The sequence below is a fragment of the Nerophis lumbriciformis genome, linkage group LG03, assembly GCF_033978685.3.
Source record: "Nerophis lumbriciformis linkage group LG03, RoL_Nlum_v2.1, whole genome shotgun sequence".
In the NCBI taxonomy this organism is placed as follows: Eukaryota; Metazoa; Chordata; class Actinopteri; order Syngnathiformes; family Syngnathidae; genus Nerophis; species Nerophis lumbriciformis.
Genome location: NC_084550.2, coordinates 66076212 through 66099218, shown reverse-complemented (window position 1 = coordinate 66099218; position 23007 = coordinate 66076212). Strand labels below are relative to the sequence as shown.

The window sequence follows — 23007 nt, the reverse complement described above, 5'->3', positions numbered from 1 at the left end:
ATTTTTCAGCAAAAATCAACAGGAAGTTTGCAATTCCCCCATCAAAACAAAAGTTTTATAAAAACAGTCACTTTTTCCTCTTTGAGCTATAATTTGACCCCCTTAACATGCTTCAAAACTCACCAAACTGGACACACACATCAGGACTGGCAAAAATTGCGATCTAATAAAAAACCCAACCCCAAAACTCAAAATTGCGCTCCAGCGCCCCCTAGGAAGAAAACACAGACAAAACTGCTCCGAGGAAGAAAACACAGACAAACTGCCTGTAACTTCCAGTAGGAATGTCGTGGAGACATGAAACAAAAACCTCTATGTAGGGCTCACTTTGACCTAGATTTCATACACTGACATTCTTCAGCAAAAATCAACAGGAAGTTTGCAATTCCCCCTTCAAAACAAAAGTTTTATAAAAACAGTCACTTTTGCCACTTTGAGCTATAATTTGACCCCCTTTACATGCTTCAAAACTCACCAAACTGGACACACACATCAGGACTGGCAAAAATTGCGATCTAATAAAAAAACCCAACCCCAATACTCAAAATTGCGCTCTAGCGCCCCCGAAGAAGAAAACACAGACAAAACTGCTCCGAGGAAGAAAACAGACAAACTGCCTGTAACTTCCAGTAGGAATGTTGTAGAGACATGAAACAAAAACCTCTATGTAGGTCTCACTTAGACCTAGATTTCATACACTGACATCCTTCAGCAGAAATCAACAGGAAGTTTGCAATTCCCCCTTCAAAACAACAATTTTATAAAAACAGTCACTTTTGCCTCTTTGAGCTATAATTTGACCCCCTTAACATGCTTCAAAACTCACCAAACTGGACACACACATCAGGACTGGCAAAAATTGCGATCTAATAAAAAACCCAACCCCAAAACTCAAAATTGCGCTCCAGCGCCCCCTAGGAAGAAAACACAGACAAAACTGCTCCGAGGAAGAAAACTCAGACAAAACTGCCTGTAGCTTCCAGTAGGAATGTTGTAGAGACATGAAACAAAAACCTCTATGTAGGTCTCACTTTGACCTAGATTTCATACACTGACATTTTTCAGCAAAAATCAACAGGAAGTTTGCAATTCCCCCATCAAAACAAAAGTTTTATAAAAACAGTCACTTTTTCCTCTTTGAGCTATAATTTGACCCCCTTAACATGCTTCAAAACTCACCAAACTGGACACACACATCAGGACTGGCAAAAATTGCGATCTAATAAAAAACCCAACCCCAAAACTCAAAATTGCGCTCCAGCGCCCCCTAGGAAGAAAACACAGACAAAACTGCTCCGAGGAAGAAAACACAGACAAACTGCCTGTAACTTCCAGTAGGAATGTCGTGGAGACATGAAACAAAAACCTCTATGTAGGGCTCACTTTGACCTAGATTTCATACACTGACATTCTTCAGCAAAAATCAACAGGAAGTTTGCAATTCCCCCTTCAAAACAAAAGTTTTATAAAAACAGTCACTTTTGCCACTTTGAGCTATAATTTGACCCCCTTTACATGCTTCAAAACTCACCAAACTGGACACACACATCAGGACTGGCAAAAATTGCGATCTAATAAAAAAACCCAACCCCAATACTCAAAATTGCGCTCTAGCGCCCCCGAAGAAGAAAACACAGACAAAACTGCTCCGAGGAAGAAAACAGACAAACTGCCTGTAACTTCCAGTAGGAATGTTGTAGAGACATGAAACAAAAACCTCTATGTAGGTCTGACTTAGACCTAGATTTCATACACTAACATTCTTCAGCAAAAATCAACAGGAAGTTTGCATTTCCCCCTACAAAACAAAAGTTTTATAAAAACAGTCACTTTTGCCTCTTTGAGCTGTAATTTGACCGCCTTAACATGCTTCAAAACTCACCAAACTGGACACACACATCAGGACTGGCAAAAATTGCGATCTAATAAAAAACCCATTCCCAAAACTCAAAATTGCGCTCTAGCGCCCCCTAGGAAGAAAACACAGACAAACTGCCTGTAACTTCCAGTAGGAATGTCGTAGAGACATGAAACAAAAACCTCTATGTAGGTCTCACTTTGACCTAGATTTCATACACTGACATCCTTCAGCAGAAATCAACAGGAAGTTTGCAATTCCCCCTTCAAAACAAAAGTTTTATAAAAACAGTCACTTTTGCCTCTTTGAGCTGTAATTTGACCCCCTTAACATGCTTCAAAACTCACCAAACTGAACACACATCAGGACTGGCACAAATTGCGATCTAATAAAAAACCCAACCCCAAAACTCAAAATTGCGCTCTAGCGCCCCCTAGGAAGAAAACACAGACAAAACTGCTCCTAGGAAGAAAACACAGACAGACTGCCTGTAACTTCCAGTAGGATTGTCGTAGAGACATGAAACAAAAACCTCTATGTAGGGCTCACTTTGACCTAGATTTCATACACTGACATTCATCAGCAGAAATCGACAGGAAGTTTGCAATTCCCCCTTCAAAACAAAAGTTTTGTAAAAACAGTCACTTTTGCCTCTTTGAGCTATAATTTGACCCCCTTAACATGCTTCAAAACTCACCAAACTGGACACACACATCAGGACTGGCAAAAATTGCGATCTAATAAAAAACCCAACCCCAAAACTCAAAATTGCGCTCCAGCGCCCCCTAGGAAGAAAACACAGACAAAACTGCTCCGAGGAAGAAAACACAGACAAACTGCCTGTAACTTCCAGTAGGAATGTCGTGGAGACATGAAACAAAAACCTCTATGTAGGGCTCACTTTGACCTAGATTTCATACACTGACATCCTTCAGCAGAAATCAACAGGAAGTTTGCAATTCCCCCTTCAAAACAACAATTTTATAAAAACAGTCACTTTTGCCTCTTTGAGCTATAATTTGACCCCCTTAACATGCTTCAAAACTCACCAAACTGGACACACACATCAGGACTGGCAAAAATTGCGATCTAATAAAAAACCCAACCCCAAAACTCAAAATTGCGCTCCAGCGCCCCCTAGGAAGAAAACACAGACAAAACTGCTCCGAGGAAGAAAACACAGACAAACTGCCTGTAACTTCCAGTAGAAATGTCGTGGAGACATGAAACAAAAACCTCTATGTAGGGCTCACTTTGACCTAGATTTCATACACTGACATTCTTCATCAAAAATCAACAGGAAGTTTGCAATTCCCCCTTCAAAACAAAAGTTTTATAAAAACAGTCACTTTTGCCACTTTGAGCTATAATTTGACCCCCTTTACATGCTTCAAAACTCACCAAACTGGACACACACATCAGGACTGGCAAAAATTGCGATCTAATAAAAAAAACCCAACCCCAATACTCAAAATTGCGCTCTAGCGCCCCCGAAGAAGAAAACACAGACAAAACTGCTCCGAGGAAGAAAACACAGACAAACTGCCTGTAACTTCCAGTAGGAATGTTGTAGAGACATGAAACAAAAACCTCTATGTAGGTCTGACTTAGACCTAGATTTCATACACTAACATTCTTCAGCAACAATCAACAGGAAGTTTGCATTTCCCCCTACAAAACAAAAGTTTTATAAAAACAGTCACTTTTGCCTCTTTGAGCTGTAATTTGACCGCCTTAACATGCTTCAAAACTCACCAAACTGGACACACACATCAGGACTGGCAAAAATTGCGATCTAATAAAAAACCCATTCCCAAAACTCAAAATTGCGCTCTAGCGCCCCCTAGGAGGAAAACACAGACAAACTGCCTGTAACTTCCAGTAGGAATGTCGTAGAGACATGAAACAAAAACCTCTATGTAGGTCTCACTTAGACCTAGATTTCATACACTGACATCCTTCAGCAGAAATCAACAGGAAGTTTGCAATTCCCCCTTCAAAACAAAAGTTTTATAAAAACAGTCACTTTTGCCTCTTTGAGCTGTAATTTGACCCCCTTAACATGCTTCAAAACTCACCAAACTGAACACACATCAGGACTGGCAAAAATTGCGATCTAATAAAAAACCCAACCCCAAAACTCAAAATTGCGCTCTAGCGCCCCCTAGGAAGAAAACACAGACAAAACTGCTCCTAGGAAGAAAACACAGACAGACTGCCTGTAACTTCCAGTAGGATTGTCGTAGAGACATGAAACAAAAACCTCTATGTAGGGCTCACTTTGACCTAGATTTCATACACTGACATTCATCAGCAGAAATCGACAGGAAGTTTGCAATTCCCCCTTCAAAACAAAAGTTTTGTAAAAACAGTCACTTTTGCCTCTTTGAGCTATAATTTGACCCTCTTTACATGCTTCAAAACTCACCAAACTGGACACACACATCAGGATTTGCAAAATTACAATCTAATAAAAAAAACTAAAAAAAAAACCTCAAAATTACGCTCTAGCGCCCACTAGGAAGAAAACACAGACACAACTGCTCTTAGGAAGAAAACACAGACAAAACTGCCTGTAACTTCCAGTAGGAATGTCGTAGAGACATGAAACAAAAACCTTTATGTAGGTCTCACTTAGACCTAGATTTCATACACTGACATCCTTCAGCAGAAATCAACAGGAAGTTTGCAATTCCCCCTTCAAAACAAACGTTTTATAAAAACAGTCACTTTTGCCTCTTTGAGCTATAATTTGACCCCCTTAACATGCTTCAAAACTCACCAAACTGGACACACACATCAGGACTGGCAAAAATTGCGATTTAATAAAAAACCCAACCCCAAAACTCAAAATTGCGCACTAGCGCCCCCTAGGAAGAAAACACAGACAAAACTGCTCCGAGGAAGAAAACAGACAAACTGCCTGTAACTTCCAGTAGGAATGTCGTGGAGACATGAAACAAAAATCTCTATGTAGGGCTCACTTTGACCTAGATTTCATACACTAACATTCTTCAGCAAAAATCAACAGGAAGTTTGCAATTCCCCCTTCAAAACAAAAGTTTTATAAAAACAGTCACTTTTGCCTCTTTGAGCTATAATTTGACCCCCTTTACATGCTTCAAAATTCACCAAACTGGACACACACATCAGGACTGGCAAAAATTGCGATCTAATAAAAAACCCAACCCCAAAACTCAAAATTGCGCTCTAGCGCTCCCTAGGAAGAAAACACAGACAAAACTGCTCCGAGGTAGAAAACTCATACAAAACTGCCTGTAACTTCCAGTAGGAATGTTGTAGAGACATGAAACAAAAACCTCTATGTAGGTCTGACTTAGACCTACATTTCATACACTGACATCCTTCAGCAGAAATCAACAGGAAGTTTGCAATTCCCCCTTCAAAACAAAAGTTTTGTAAAAACCGGTCACCTTTTTTCAAACATTATCTCCTCTGAGCGCGTTTGTCGTGTCGGCTTCAAACTAGCACAGGAGAGAGATTGAACCCTTCTGATTAAAAGTAGACAAAAGAGTTTTAATTACTGCTCCGTTTTGGATTTTATGTGCCGTCAAAGTCGGTCCCGTCCATCGCTGCTTGCAGCTTTAATTGCAGTTAAAACTCGATGTTTTGGCTTGTTCTAACTATTTCTGACCAGGAGATGACATCACGACTATCAGTGGTGCGACGATGAAGACTGAAGTGTACGTCATACCCAGACTAAAAAATACAAAAAAGTCGCCACGTTGCCGATAGCAACCGTACCCACGCAGGCCGCGAGTTGCACGTTCTCTAAGATAGCGAGCATCCCACCGGCGTGCAGCATGGTCAGGGGTTGCCGCAGACGGCGAGTAGAGACGCGGTTCAAAGGGAGGTGCCAGTCTGCCGCCCGCTTTGAAGCGGGTGGCATTTCCACTCCAGCGGGTGTGTTTCCAAAGGTCACGCACGGCCACCTCCTTCTAATGTGCTCAAATCTGATCCGTCCGTGTGCACCGTGCTCTTTCTGCAGAGAATGCGTTACGTGGCGCGAGACGTTATTGCGGCATGGACGCAACCCCTGCTCGGAACACGAGCTGCGGAACGTGCGTTGACAGTTCCAAAGGCTCTCATTAGCTGAATGAGTAGCGTGACGCTAATACTCGGGACATTAAAGAGCCGCTCCGGCTATAAATGGAGAAGCCGGTTGTTAAATCGGCAGATGGATAAAATCTTTGCTGACTTGCCGAAACCACACGCCTCCTCCCTCTCGCGCGTCTTCTCGTCTCCCCGAGTCACCTTTTGGAATCAGAGCAAATAATGATAGAAAAGACTTATTTTGCTGTGAGTCGACGTTAAGACTTGTTTCTGTTGCCAGGGTTGTAGATCTGGTTTCTGAGTCCAGTTGACATGTCTATGTTGAACAAGCCAGCAGGGCTCTGTTAGTCATACTTGCCAACCCTCCCGAATTTTCCGGGAGACTCCCGAAATTCAGCGCATCTCCCGAAAACCTCCCGGGACAAATATTCTCCCGAAAATCTCCCGATTTTCAGCCGTAGCTGGAGGCCACGCCCCCTCCAGCTCCATGCGGACCTGAGTGAGGACAGCCTTTTTTCACGACGGGAGGACAACTGGGTGACAAGAAATAAATCATCCAGACTAGAGATAAATTGTATTATTATGTTTATCTTACCTACAAATAAATATATTTATTAATAATTTTTAAAAAAACTAAATAAATTTGTACTATATTTTGCTAAAAACATCAAAATTAATTGTATTTTTTCTGACTCCTTATTACATCCAGGCATTAGAATTATACATTAAAATAAACATATTTTAAATAATACATTTTAAATTATCCTTATAATTCATTTAAAATGACCATATTTAATTATTAAAATAATTGCTTGTTTATCAACAACTTTAGCGTTTTATTCATTACATTTTGAAGCTCTCGGAAGCCAAGTTATGTTATATTCCTTAATATTTATTTATGCAAGTTTGAAGTATCAATTATCTAAACACAGTTATGTTTGCATATCTTCAGGATATACATACATATATATATATATATATATATATATATATATATATATCTACATCCTGAAAATATGCAAACAATACTGTGTTTAGATAATTGATATATATATAAATATATATATATATATATATAAATAAAAAAATAAAAAAATAAAAAAAAATATATATATAAATAAATAAATAAATATATATATATATATTTATATATATATATATATATATATATATATATATATATATATCTACATCCTGAAATTATGCAAACAAAACTGTGTTTAGATAATTGATACTTCAAACTTGCATAAATAAATATTAAGGAATATAACATAACTTGGCTTCTGAGAGCTTCAAAATGTAATGAATAAAATGCTAAAGTTGTTGATAAACAAGCAATTATTTTAATAATTAAATATGGTCATTTTAAATGAATTATTAGGATAATTTAAAATTAATTATTTCAAATATGTTTATTTTAATGTATAATTCTAATGCCTGGATGTAATAAGGAGTCAGAAAAAATACAATTAATTTTGATGTTTTTAGCAAAACATTATTATTAAATATATTTATTTGTAGGTAAGATAAGGTAAGTATTGTTATTATTATCAAATAGGGCAGTAATTAACTTGCACATGATATGTTACATAACCTTTGAGTTCCATCCAGGTCAGTCATGGGCAGTAGCAGGCTACATGGAGAGGCATGATTTATGATCCAGAATAAACTTACAGGAAACAGCAGACCACGCGATGATGTAAACATAGGCACACAGGAAGTGATCACGGCGTCGCTATAAATAGTTTGTCTGCGTCAGCACTTATAATAACAATATCGCTAATACTTGGTAATATTCAAGTGACCAAATGTAAATGGAGTATTTTATGGGCAGAATAGAGGAGCTCCCATTCATTCTACTGTAAGCAGACTTTTATTTACATGTATTTAATATTTAGAATGCTTTTTTTTTTTATATATATATATATATACCCATCGTCATGTCTCTCATAACAATTGAGAACGATAGGCAAAATTCCGGAAAAAAATTGCAGTTCCCTTTTAGAAGACCAAGATGGGGCCACAAACAAAAATAAAATATGTGGACGTTAGTCAGGTACTTTTTGGAAATCTTCCTGTAGGGTACTTGCCATTTTGCTGAAGAATACGACAAAGAAGGTAAAGTGCATTTCTGGTCTTGTCACCCTCGTCCGGGCAGTGCGGCTGGATCAAAAGAGACGTCGGAGACGCTTTACTGAACCAAACAGTTGCTTTATTACAAGTGAGCATCATTATACAGGACTGCAGCTCCTGGAGGAGGTCAGGTCATAAAAAATGAGGCACTCCTAACCTGGAGAAGCCAAACTGTCAGTTTTTATATTCCTCCTTTCTGTCTCTGGGTGTGTGTGCTAAGTCAGGACAGCACAACCTGACCATGTAAGGAGATGTTCGTGTGTAATTGACCGGAAAACAACCTCCGTATGTTGGAACTTAAATGTTGGCGTAAAGATAGACATGGAGTCTCTCCTCCAGGATAGGGCTATCACTTTTGCATTTCGAAGTCTGAATTAATTGCCTCTTCTTGTGAGAGAGTTAATCCAGTCCACATACCAAGGCTCCTTAATTTATTTCGGGCTCAACCATTATTTACTTAAACCTGGTGGTTCGCTTTCTCCAAGTTGAATATAAACATTCACCATTTGTAGAACATAATATGAGTTAATTAATTCACTTCAAAAGGTGCCGGATGGATTTAAGGATCCACTCACAAACATGTCAACTTTTACCCCCAAAGAGTCTGGCTGCGACAGATATTAGATTGAATCGAAATAACATTCTTCCTATTGTGTGTTGTTACTCAGGAAGTGATCACGTCGTCGCTATAAATAGTTTGTCTGTGTTAGCACTTATAATAACAATATCACTAATACTTGTTAATATTCAAGTCACCAAATGTAAATGTAATATTGTTGGCACTTTTTGAATGGTTATTTATCGGATTTTATGGGCAGAATAAAGGACTTCCCATTAGCTCCACTGTAAGCAGACTTTTCCTGGAGGAGGTCAGGTCATAAAAAATGAGGCACTCCTAACCTGGAGAAGCCAAACTGTCAGTTTTTATATTCCTCCTTTCTGTCTCTGGGTGTGTGTGCTAAGTCAGGACAGCACAACCTGACCATGTAAGGAGATGTTCGTGTGTAATTGACCGGAAAACAACCTCCGTATGTTGGAACTTAAATGTTGGCGTAAAGATAGACATGGAGTCTCTCCTCCAGGATAGGGCTATCACTTTTGCATTTCGAAGTCTGAATTAATTGCCTCTTCTTGTGAGAGAGTTAATCCAGTCCACATACCAAGGCTCCTTAATTTATTTCGGGCTCAACCATTATTTACTTAAACCTGGTGGTTCGCTTTCTCCAAGTTGAATATAAACATTCACCATTTGTAGAACATAATATGAGTTAATTAATTCACTTCAAAAGGTGCCGGATGGATTTAAGGATCCACTCACAAACATGTCAACTTTTACCCCCAAAGAGTCTGGCTGCGACAGATTTTAGATTGAATCGAAATAACATTCTTCCAATTCTGTGTTGTTACTCAGGAAGTGATCACGTCGTCGCTATAAATAGTTTGTCTGTGTTAGCACTTATAATAACAATATCACTAATACTTGTTAATATTCAAGTCACCAAATGTAAATGTAATATTGTTGGCGCTTTTTGAATGGTTATTTATCGGATTTTATGGGCAGAATAAAGGACTTCCCATTAGCTCCACTGTAAGCAGACTTTTCCTGGAGGAGGTCAGGTCAAAAAAATGATGCACTCCTAACCTGGAGAAGCCAAACCATCAGTTTTTATATTCCTCATTTCTGTCTCTGGGTGTGGGCTAAGTCAGGACAGCACAACATGACCATGTAAGGAGATGTTCATGTGTAAGTGACCAGAAAACAACCTCCGTAGGTTGCACCTTAAATGTTGGTGTAAAAGATAGACATGGAGTCTCTCCTCCAGGATAGGGCTATCACTTTTGCATTCCGAAGTCTAAATTCATAGCCTCTTCTCGTGAGAGAGTTAATCCAGTCCACATACTAACGCTCCTTAATTTATTTCAGGCGCAACCATTATTTACTTAAACCTGGTGGTTCGCTTTCTCCAAGTTGAATATAAACATTCACCATTTGTAGAACATAATATGAGCTCACAAACATGTCAACTTTTACCCCCAAAGAGTCTGGCTGTGACAGATATTAGATTGGATCGAAATAACATTCTTCCAATTCTGTGTTGTTACTCAGGAAGTGATCACGTCGTCGCTATAAATAGTTTGTCTGTGTTAGCACTTATAATATCAATATCACTAATACTTGTTAATATTCAAGTCACCAAATGTAAATGTAATATTGTTGGCGCATTTTGAATGGTTATTTATCGGATTTTAAGGGCAGAATAAAGGACTTCCCATTGGCTCCACTGTAAGCAGACTTTAATTTACGTTTATTTTATATTTACAATGCATTTTAAAAAAATATAACATTCGTCATGTCTCTCACAACCTGACCATGTAAGGAGATGTTCATGTGTAAGTGACCGGAAAACAACCTCCGTAAGTTGCACCTTAAATGTTGGCGTGAAGATAGACATGGAGTCTCTCCTCCAGGATAGGGCTATCAATTTTGCATTTCGAAGTCTGAATTCATTGCCTCTTCTCGTGAGAGAGTTAATCCAGTCCACTTACGAATGTCCAACTAAGGCTCCTTGATTTACCTGGTGGTTCGCTTTCTCCAAGATGAATATAAACATTCATATGCCGGATGGACTTAAGGATCCACTCACAAACATGTCAACTTTTACCCCCAAAGAGTATGGCTGCGACAAATATTAGATTGGATCGAAGTAACATTCTTCCAATTCTGTGTTGTTACTCAGGAAGTGATTACGTCGTCGCTATAAATAGTTTGTCTGTGTTAGCACTTATAATAACAATATTACTAATACTTGTTACTATTCAAGTCACCAAATGTAAATGTAATATTGTTGGCACATTTTGAATGGTTATTTATCGGATTTTATGGGCAGAATAAAGGACTTCCCATTGGCTCCACTGTAAGCAGACTTTTCCTGGAGGAGGTCAGGTCATAAAAAATGAGGCACTCCTAACCTGGAGAAGCCAAACTGTCAGTTTTTATATTCCTCCTTTCTGTCTCTGGGTGTGTGTGCTAAGTCAGGACAGCACAACCTGACCATGTAAGGAGATGTTCGTGTGTAATTGACCGGAAAACAACCTCCGTATGTTGGAACTTAAATGTTGGCGTAAAGATAGACATGGAGTCTCTCCTCCAGGATAGGGCTATCACTTTTGCATTTCGAAGTCTGAATTAATTGCCTCTTCTTGTGAGAGAGTTAATCCAGTCCACATACCAAGGCTCCTTAATTTATTTCGGGCTCAACCATTATTTACTTAAACCTGGTGGTTCGCTTTCTCCAAGTTGAATATAAACATTCACCATTTGTAGAACATAATATGAGTTAATTAATTCACTTCAAAAGGTGCCGGATGGATTTAAGGATCCACTCACAAACATGTCAACTTTTACCCCCAAAGAGTCTGGCTGCGACAGATATTAGATTGAATCGAAATAACATTCTTCCTATTGTGTGTTGTTACTCAGGAAGTGATCACGTTGTCGCTATAAATAGTTTGTCTGTGTTAGCACTTATTATAACAATATCACTAATACTTGTTAATATTCAAGTCACCAAATGTAAATGTAATATTGTTGGCGCATTTTGAATGGTTATTTATCGGATTTTAAGGGCAGAATAAAGGACTTCCCATTGGCTCCACTGTAAGCAGACTTTTCCTGGAGGAGGTCAGGTCCAAAAAATGAGGCACTCCTAACCTGGAGAAGCCAAACCATCAGTTTTTATATTCCTCATTTCTGTCTCTGGGTGTGGGCTAAGTCAGGACAGCACAACATGACCATGTAAGGAGATGTTTGTGTGTAATTGACCGGAAAACAACCTCTGTAGGTTGTACCTTAAATGTTGGTGTAAAAGATAGACATGGAGTCTCTCCTCCAGGATAGGGCTATCACTTTTGCATTCCGAAGTCTAAATTCATAGCCTCTTCTCGTGAGAGAGTTAATCCAGTCCACATACTAACGCTCCTTAATTTATTTCTGGCTCAACCATTATTTACTTAAACCTGGTGGTTCGCTTTCTCCAAGTTGAATATAAACATTCACCATATGTAGAACATAATATGAGCTCACAAACATGTCAACTTTTAGCCCCAAAGAGTCTGGCTGCGACAGATATTAGATTGGATCGAAATAACATTCTTCCAATTCTGTGTTGTTACTCAGGAAGTGATCACGTCGTCGCTATAAATAGTTTGTCTGTGTTAGCACTTATAATATCAATATCACTAATACTTGTTAATATTCAAGTCACCAAATGTAAATGTAATATTGTTGGCGCATTTTGAATGGTTATTTATCGGATTTTAAGGGCAGAATAAAGGACTTCCCATTGGCTCCACTGTAAGCAGACTTTAATTTACGTTTATTTTATATTTACAATGCATTTTAAAAAAATATATCCTTCGTCATGTCTCTCACAACCTGACCATGTAAGGAGATGTTCATGTGTAAGTGACCGGAAAACAACCTCCGTAAGTTGCACCTTAAATGTTGGCGTGAAGATAGACATGGAGTCTCTCCTCCAGGATAGGGCTATCAATTTTGCATTTCGAAGTCTGAATTCATTGCCTCTTCTCGTGAGAGAGTTAATCCAGTCCACTTACGAATGTCCAACTAAGGCTCCTTGATTTACCTGGTGGTTCGCTTTCTCCAAGATGAATATAAACATTCATATGCCGGATGGACTTAAGGATCCACTCACAAACATGTCAACTTTTACCCCCAAAGAGTATGGCTGCGACAAATATTAGATTGGATCGAAGTAACATTCTTCCAATTCTGTGTTGTTACTCAGGAAGTGATCACGTCGTCGCTATAAATAGTTTGTCTGTGTTAGCACTTATAATAACAATATTACTAATACTTGTTACTATTCAAGTCACCAAATGTAAATGTAATATTGTTGGCACATTTTGAATGGTTATTTATCGGATTTTATGGGCAGAATAAAGGACTTCCCATTGGCTCCACTGTAAGCAGACTTTTCCTGGAGGAGGTCAGGTCAAAAAAATGATGCACTCCTAACTTGGAGAAGCCAAACCATCAGTTTTTATATTCCTCATTTCTGTCTCTGGGTGTGGGCTAAGTCAGGACAGCACAACATGACCATGTAAGGAGATGTTCATGTGTAAGTGACCAGAAAACAACCTCCGTAGGTTGCACCTTAAATGTTGGCGTGAAGATAGACATGGAGTCTCTCCTCCAGGATAGGGCTATCACTTTTGCATTCCGAAATCTAAATTCATAGCCTCTTCTCGTGAGAGAGTTAATCCAGTCCACATACCAAGGCTCCTTAATTTATTTCGGGCTCAACCATTATTTACTTAAACCTGGTGGTTCGCTTTCTCCAAGTTGAATATAAACATTCACCATTTGTAGAACATAATATGAGTTAATTAATTCACTTCAAAAGGTGCCGGATGGACTTAAGGATCCACTCACAAACATGTCAACTTTTACCCCCAAAGAGTCTGGCTGCGACAGATATTAGATTGAATCGAAATAACATTCTTCCTATTGTGTGTTGTTACTCAGGAAGTGATCACGTCGTCGCTATAAATAGTTTGTCTGTGTTAGCACTTATAATAACAATATCACTAATACTTGTTAATATTCAAGTCACCAAATGTAAATGTAATATTGTTGGCGCATTTTGAATGGTTATTTATCGGATTTTAAGGGCAGAATAAAGGACTTCCCATTGGCTCCACTGTAAGCAGACTTTTCCTGGAGGAGGTCAGGTCCAAAAAATGAGGCACTCCTAACCTGGAGAAGCCAAACCATCAGTTTTTATATTCCTCATTTCTGTCTCTGGGTGTGGGCTAAGTCAGGACAGCACAACATGACCATGTAAGGAGATGTTTGTGTGTAATTGACCGGAAAACAACCTCTGTAGGTTGTACCTTAAATGTTGGTGTAAAAGATAGACATGGAGTCTCTCCTCCAGGATAGGGCTATCACTTTTGCATTCCGAAGTCTAAATTCATAGCCTCTTCTCGTGAGAGAGTTAATCCAGTCCACATACTAACGCTCCTTAATTTATTTCTGGCTCAACCATTATTTACTTAAACCTGGTGGTTCGCTTTCTCCAAGTTGAATATAAACATTCACCATATGTAGAACATAATATGAGCTCACAAACATGTCAACTTTTACCCCCAAAGAGTCTGGCTGTGACAGATATTAGATTGGATCGAAATAACATTCTTCCAATTCTGTGTTGTTACTCAGGAAGTGATCACGTCGCCGCTATAAATAGTTTGTCTGTGTTAGCACTTATAATAACAATATCACTAATACTTGTTAATATTCAAGTCACCAAATGTAAATGGAATATTGTTGGCACTTTTTGAATGGTTATTTATCGGATTTTATGGGCAGAATAGAGGAGTTCCCATTGGCTCCACTGTAAGCAGACTTTCATTTACGTTTATTTTATATTTACAATGCATTTAAAAAATATATATCCATCGTCATGTCTCTCACAACCTGACCATGTAAGGAGATGTTCATGTGTAGGTGACCGGAAAACAACCTCCGTAGGTTGCACCTTAAATGTTGGCGTGAAGATAGACATGGAGTCTTTCCTCCAGGATAGGGCTATCACTTTTGCATTTCGAAGTTTGAATTCATTGCCTCTTCTCGTGAGAGAGTTAATCCAGTCCACTTACGAATGTCCAACTAAGGCTCCTTGATTTACCTGGTGGTTCGCTTTCTCCAAGATGAATATAAACATTCATATGCCGGATGGACTTAAGGATCCACTCACAAACATGTCAACTTTTACCCCCAAAGAGTCTGGCTGCGATAGATATTACAAACCCCGTTTCCATATGAGTTGGGAAATTGTGTTAGATGTAAATATAAACGGAATACAATGATTTGCAAATCATTTTCAACCCATATTCAGTTGAATATGCTACAAAGACAACATATTTGATGTTCAAACTGATAAACATTTTTTTTTTTTTGCAAATAATCATTAACTTTAGAATTTGATGCCAGCAACACGTGACAAAGAAGTTGGGAAAGGTGGCAATAAATACTGATAATGTTGAGGAATGCTCATCAAACACTTATTTGGAACATCCCACAGGTGTGCAGGCTAATTGGGAACAGGTGGGTGCCATGATTGGGTATAAAAACAGCTTCCCAAGAAAGGATGGGGCAAGGTACACCCCTTTGTCCACAACTGCGTGAGCAAATAGTCAAACAGTTTAAGAACAACGTTTCTCAAAGTGCAATTGCAAGAAATTTAGGGATTTCAACATCTACGGTCCATAATATCATCAAAAGGTTCAGAGAATCTGGAGAAATCACTGCACGTAAGCGGCATGGCCGGAAACAACATTGAATGACCGTGACCTTTGATCCGTCTGAGGGATCAAAAACCGACATCAATCTCTAAAGGATATCACCACATGGGCTCAGGAACACTTCAGAAAACCACTGTCACTAAATACAGTTGGTCGCTACATCTGTAAGTGCAAGTTAAAACTCTACAATGCAAAGTGAAAGCCATTTATCAACAACATCCAGAAACGCCGCCGGCTTCTCTGGGCCCGAGATCATCTAAGATGGACTCATGCAAAGTGGAAAAGTGTTCTGTGGTCTGACGAGTCCACATTTCAAATTGTTTTTGGAAATATTCGACATGGTGTCATCCGGACCAAAGGGGAAGCGAACCATCCAGACTGTTATCGACGCAAAGTTGAAAAGCCAGCATCTGTGATGGTATGGGGGTGCATTAGTGCCCAAGGCATGGGTAACTTACACATCTGTGAAGGCACCATTAATGCTGAAAAGTACATACAGGTTTTGGAACAACATATGCTGCTATCTAAGCGCCGTCTTTTTCATGAACGCCCCTGCTTATTTCAACAAGACAATACCAAGCCACATTCAGCACGTGGTACAACGGCGTGGCTTCGTAAAAAAAGAGTGTGGGTACTTTCCTGGCCCGCCTGCAGTCCAGACCTGTCTCCCATCGAAAATGTGTGGTGCATTATGAAGCGTAAAATACGACAGCGGAGACCCCGGACTGTTGAACGACTGAAGCTCTACATAAAACAAGAATGGGAAAGAATTCCACTTTCAAAGCTTCAACAATTAGTTTCCTCAGTTCCCAATCGTTTATTGAGTGTTGTTAAAAGAAAAGGTGATGTAACACAGTGGTGAACATGCCCTTTCCCAACTACTTTGGCACGTGTTGCAGTCATGAAATTCTAAGTTAAAGGCCTACTGAAATGCGATTTTCTTATTTAAACGGGGATAGCAGGTCCATTCTATGTGTCATACTTGATTATTTCACGATATTGCCATATTTTTGCTAAAAGGATTTAGTAGAGAACATCGACGATAAAGTCCGCAACTTTTGGTCGTTGATAAAAAAGCCTTGCCTGTACCGGAAGTAGCAGACGAGTAGCGTGACGTCACAGGTTGTGGAGCTCCTCACATCTGCACATTGTTTACAATCATGGCCACCAGCAGCGAGAGCGATTCGGACCGAGAAAGCGACGATTTCCCCATTAATTTGAGCGAGGATGAAAGATTTGTGGATGAGGAAAGTGAGAGTGAAGGACTAGAGGGCAGTGGGAGCGATTCAGATAGGGAAGATGCTGTGAGAGGCGGGTGGGACCTGATATTCAGCTGGGAATGACTAAAACAGTAAATAAACACAAGACATATATATACTCTATTAGCCACAACACAACCAGGCTTATATTTAATATGCCACAAATTAATCCCGCATAACAAACACCTCCCCCCTCCCGTCCATATAACCCGCCAATACAACTCAAACACCTGCACAACACACTCAATCCCACAGCCCAAAGTACCGTTCACCTCCCCAAAGTTCATACAGCACATATATTTCCCCAAAGTCCCCAAAGTTACGTATGTGACATGCACATGCATGCACGGGCAAGCGATCAAATGTTTGGAAGCCGCAGCTGCACGCGTACTCACGGTACCGCGTCTGCGCATCCAACTCAAAGTCCTCCTGGTAAGAGTCTCTGTTGTCCCAGTTCTCCACAGGCCAATGGTAAAAATTGACTGTCATCTTCCGGGAATGTAAACAATGAAACACCGGCGGTGTTTGTGTTGTTGCTGCAGTCGGCCGCAATACACCGCTTCCCACCTACAGCTTTCTTCTTTGCTGTCTCCATTGTTCATTGAACAAATTGCAAAAGATTCACCAACACAGATGTCCAGAATACTGTGGAATTTTTGTGATGAAAACAGACGACTTAATAGCTGGCCACCATGCTGTCCCAAAATGTCCTCTACAATCCGTGATGTCATCATACCGAGACGTTTTCAGCAGGATATTTCGCGCAAAATTTAAAATTGCACTTTAGTAAGCCGTATTGGCATGTGTTGCAATGTTAAGATTTCATCATTGATATATAAACTATCAGACTGCGTGGTTGGTAGTAGTGGCTTTCAGTAGGCCTTTAATTATTATTTGCACAAAAAAAAATAAAGTTTATGAGTTTGAACATCAAATATGTTGTCTTTGTAGTGCATTCAATTGAATATGGGTTGAAAATGATTTGTAAATGTCCCAACTCATATGGAAACGGGGTTTGTAGATTGAATCGAAATAACATTCTTCCAATTCTGTGTTGTTACCCAGACCCAGAATGTGATGTACGACCTGGTGTCCGAGCTCCAGGAGCGGAGCGAGGAGCTGGACAAGCGCATCGGCACACTGGAGGACAAGCTGGACTCGGTGACGGGCAGCCTGCAGGCGCTGCCCTGCCTCATCTCCCAAGCCATAACCCAGCAGCAGCAGGACTTCCTGGACGGCTTCGTTCACCGCTTTCGGCCCGCGTCGCTAGCTTCAGAGCGCTCGGAGCGCTCGGAGCGATCCTGGACGTCCACCACCCGCAGGCGGCGCTCCCCCTCCACCGCACCACACACCTCCTCCGATAGCGGATAACCTCCGGATCCATCCTCCGGATCCATCCTTTCCCCCACCCTTCCCTCTCTACCCTCCCGAACCACAACTCCTCTCCCCCCCTGTGACTGAGAATTTAAGCGCAGGACCGGATCAGAGAAGGAAAAAAAACAAACCAAGTGCATCCGAAAAACAAAAAAAGAAACAAAAGAAACAGACTGAAAAGCCGAGATAAAGTAGAGGTATGGTTTATGTTTTAGCCATTGTATGGCTGTTCAAGTTAGCTTTTTTGTAAAAGCCCTTAAATTGGACCGAGTTCAGGGTCGCTTGGGGTGAGAGCTGGCTATCACACCGGAGAGTCCTTAACCGCGACGGGTCCGGACAAAACTTTCCTGTACAGGTCTGGCAGGCGAACGCCGCAGCAGCAGAGGCTGAACCGGAGGTCGGCGTTTGGGACTCGCACCTCAAGCGTCGCACGAGCCGAGCGGAAGACTTTACACAATTGCCAACTTTCAAGGTTCCAGCCTCCTTGCTCTCGAGGAAAAACCACCGGAGCGACTATCTTTTTTAGTTCCATACTGACATGTGATTTTTTCCAGTGCCTGAATGTATAAATAGTAGAGGGTTATTTAATTACTAATTTCCGAAGCTTTTTTACGATGTTAACAGTCTGAATACAGCATTGCATTCCCTTTTCAGATACATTCCTCTCCGACAATTCAAAAGAAAACGTCTTTAAAATGACATGGCCTCCATTACGCAACATGTTTTGTTTTGTTTTTCCCTTCTGTTTCTTTTTCAATTTATACTAACACCGTGGTGGTGGTGGGGGGGGGGGAGAAAAGGAGAATGCTCAGAGTGCGTTGTATGTTTTTGGCCGGGTGCTGCACACCCGAACACAACAATGGAAAGGTGGCGTGCACCTGTCTCGGCACCGCTAATTGGAGCTCCCTGTGCTCGGCAGATAATGGCGTGTCTTGATGGTCCAGAGCGAGAAAAAGAAGAAAATAACACCACCCTGCCCCCTTTGCATGGTTCTGTGCAAAACTGACAGTGGAACATGATGTTACTTGGATGGCTTGCTGAATTTAGATGATTTTTTAAATTTGTTTTTTCTAATTATGTCCACTCTTCAATTTGTTTGTCGCCTTTCTTTATCGGTTTTCTTTTTTCACGGACATTTCCTTTTTTTTTTTTCTTCTTCTTTTTTTTTTTATAGCCCCTAGAAGAGTTGCAGTAAATGTGATTCTGTAATGCATTCCCTGTTTAAAAAAAAATATGACGGTGAAGGAATACCACGACTAAGAAAACCGTTCTAAAAGGACGCAAATAAAAGTGCTGAAGAAACTTTGACGGGTGCGGAACAGTTAATTGGTTTCTCTCTCTCTCTTTTGGTATTTTAAAATGTTTTTTTCATGGGAAGATGAAGACCAACACTCAGGCCCGGCCCTAATCAATCTGGCGCCCTAGGCAAGATTTTAGGTGGCGCCTCCCCACATCGGCAGTGAAGTGTATATACTCACAAGAACCCGAATAGCTTTGTCTTTGACTTTTTTTTTTACTTACAACTATACCTAATATATAAAGGGGTGGAAAAGTGACTATTACCTGCAGGGCAAACATTAGCTAACCAGAAGGCAATAATGTAAACAAAAAACACATGCTTAAAAGATCTAATACAAATGTCCCTGAGGAATGTAAGGTGGGAGTACTGTAATTACCTAACGTTACATTATTATTTTCCATAACAATTTAGCCCCCTCCACAATATTAACCCGACGTTAAAACAGAACTAGCTATTTATTGATTAGCAATTGCCGAATCATGTAACATTAGCTTAATGCTAAAAAGCCAGGTTACTATCACATTCTGTAACAGACAAATAATTTCATGTAGGCTAACGTTACCTACCTGCTACCTCTGTCTTTTCTCGTTTCTCCTCTTCTTTTCTCTTTTTTCTTCCCCGGGCACCTGACAGTTTTGGCCGTTTTGACATCTTGTGTTGATTTTTTGATGTGGTGACGTCCAAAAAGAGTCATGATACGGGAAGGGAGGGGGCGCACCGTGCGGGGGGGGGGGGGGGGGGGGGGGCGTAATGTTGTAACAAATAATATTTCTATTAAATAGGCTTTACTTTGCATTTTAATTAACGTGAGATTATTTTTTGTATTTAGAAATAATAGTAACAACTTTTTTTTTTCTTTTTTTTTCTCCAACATTTGTGGCACTGGCATGGCGCCCCCTGATGGACGGCGCCCTTAGCATTTGCCTATACGGCCTATGCCACGGGCCGGCCCTGCCAACACTACAAAAACATGCAATATGCATGATGTAAGTATATATGTAATGTAGTAACATTTAATATTTACGTATATTGATCATTTATTAATTTAAATTGGGTTATTTTCTTCATCACTGAATACTCCTCAATGCAGACTTCATGAGAGGCAACAAACATCCAAACCCCAAAACCAGTGAAGTTGGCACGTTGTGTAAATGGTAAATAAAAACGGAATACAATGATTTGCAAATCCTTTTCAACTTATATTTAATTGAATAGACTGCAAAGACACGATACTTAACGTTCGAACTGAAAACATTTGTTGTTTTTTGCAAATATTAGCTCATTTGGAATTTGATGCCGGCAAAATGTTTCAAAAAAGCTGGCACAAGTGGCAAAAAAGACTGAGAAAGTTGAGTGTTTGTTGTTTGAGTTGTAGAATATTGGTACACTGTAAAAAAAAAAAAAAAAAAAAAAGTTGAGAAAACGCAAATTTTCAAAGCAACATGATGCAACAAGATTTTTGCGTTTTCTCAACTTTTTAATACTATCGTATTTTTTACAGTGCATGAGTGCTAACTCTAGAACTAGATCTAGAACGTGGAAAGGATAAAAGCCAGAGGGAAAACCCGTAGAGGACTTCTCATGCATGTTATATATTCACACTTCAGTGACACGAAAGCAGACACACTGTAAAAAAATACGATAGTAGTCAAAAGTTGAGAAAACGCAAACATTTTGTTGCATTATGTTGCCTTGAAAATTTGCGTTTTCTCAACTTTTTTTTTTTTACAGTGTAGGAAAATGACCAAATTTCAATGTTAAATCAACGTCAGAAACCAACATTGATTAATCGTCGTCAAAAAGCATGTTGTTTCAACGTTATGTTTGAGTTGTAGAATATTGGTAGGAAAATGACCACAATTCAATGTCAAATCAACGTCAGAAACCGACATTGATTAAACGTCATCAAAAAGCACGTTGTTTCAATGTTATGTTTGAGTTGTAGAATATTGTTTGGAATATGACCAAATTTCAATGTTAAAACAACGTCAGAAACCAACATTGATTATACGTCGTCAAAAAGCACGTTGTTTCAACGTTATGTTTGAGTTGTAGATTATTGGTAGGAAAATGACCAAATTTCAATGTTAAATCAACGTCAGAAACCAACATTGATTAAACGTCACCAAAAAGCACATTGTTTCAACGTTATGGTTGAGTTGTAGAATATTGGTAGGAAAATGACCACAATTCAATGGTAAATCAACGTCAGAACTCGACATTGATTAAATGTCGTCAAAAAGCACGTTGTTTTAACGTTATGTTTGAGTTGCAGAATATTGGTAGGAAAATGACCACAATTCAATGTTAAATAGACATCACAACCTAGCATTGATTAAACGTCGTCAAAAAGCACGTTGTTTCAACGTTATGTTTGAGTTGTAGAATATTGGTAGGAAAATGACCACAATTCAATGGTAAATCAACGTCAGAACTCGACATTGATTAAACGTCGTCAGAAAGCACGTTGTTTCAACGTTATGTTTGAGTTGCAGAATATTGGTAGGAAAATTACCACAATTCAATGTTAAATAGACATCACAACCTAGCATTGATTAAACGTCGTCAAAAAGCACGTTGTTTCAACGTTATGTTTGAGTTGTAGAATATTGGTAGGAAAATGACCACAATTCAATGTTAAATCAATGTCAGAAACCAACGTTGATTAAACGTCGTCAAAAAGCACGTTGTTTCAACGTTATGTTTGAGTTGCAGAATATTGGTAGGAAAATGACCACAATTCAATGTTATACAAACATCACAAACTAACATTGATTAAACGTCGTCAAAAAGCACGTTATTTCAACGTTATGTTTGAGTTGTAGAAAATTGGTCGGAAAATGACCAAATTTCAATGTTAAATCAACGTCAGAAACCAACATTGATTAAACGTCGTCAAAAAGCACGTTGTTTCAACGTTATGTTTGAGTTGTAGAATATTTGTTGAAAAATGACCACAATTCAATGTTAAATCAACGTCACAACCAGACATTGAATAAACATCGTCAAAAACTATGTTGTTTCAACGTTATTTTTGAGTTGTAGAATATTGGTTGGAAAATGACCACAATTCAATGTTAAATCAACGTCACAACCAGACATTGATTAAACATCGTCAAAAACGATGTTGTTTCAACGTTATGTTTGAGTCGTAGAATTTTGGTTGGAAAATGACCAAATTTCAATGTTAAATCAACGTCAGAAACCAACATTGATTAAATGTTGTCAAAAATCACGTTGTTTCAACATTATGGTTGAGTTGTAGAATATTGGTTGGAAAATTACCACAATTCAATGTTAAATCAACATCACAACCTGACATTGCTTAAACGTCGTCAAAAATTATGTTGTTTCAACGTTATGTTTGAGTTGTAGACTATTGGTTGGAAAATGACCAAATTTCAATGTTAAAACAACATCAGAAACCAACAATGATTAAACGTCGTCAAAAAGCACGTTGTTTCAACGTTATGTTTGAGTTGTAGAAAATTGGTTGAAAAATGACCACAATTCAATGTTAAATCAACGTCACAACCAGACATTGATTAAACATCGTCAAAAACTATGTTGTTTCAACGTTATGTTTGAGTCGTAGAATATTGGTTGGAAAATGACCACAATTCAATGTAAAATCGAAGTCAGAAACCAACACTGATTAAACGTCGTCAAAAAGCACGTTG

General features: G+C 39.2%; 1 protein-coding gene across 1 annotated transcript in view; it reads left to right on the top strand.

The window, feature by feature from the left end:
- kcnn1a (potassium intermediate/small conductance calcium-activated channel, subfamily N, member 1a) overlaps window positions 1–18824 on the top strand; it is a 339162-nt gene extending 320338 nt beyond the window's left edge. The window contains exon 9 of the mRNA XM_072912872.1: window positions 17719–18824. Coding sequence (XP_072768973.1) covers window positions 17719–18024 — 306 coding nt within the window. The 3' untranslated portion in view covers window positions 18025–18824. The remainder of the gene's footprint in view (window positions 1–17718) is intronic.
- The last annotated feature ends 4183 nt before the right edge of the window (window positions 18825–23007 follow it).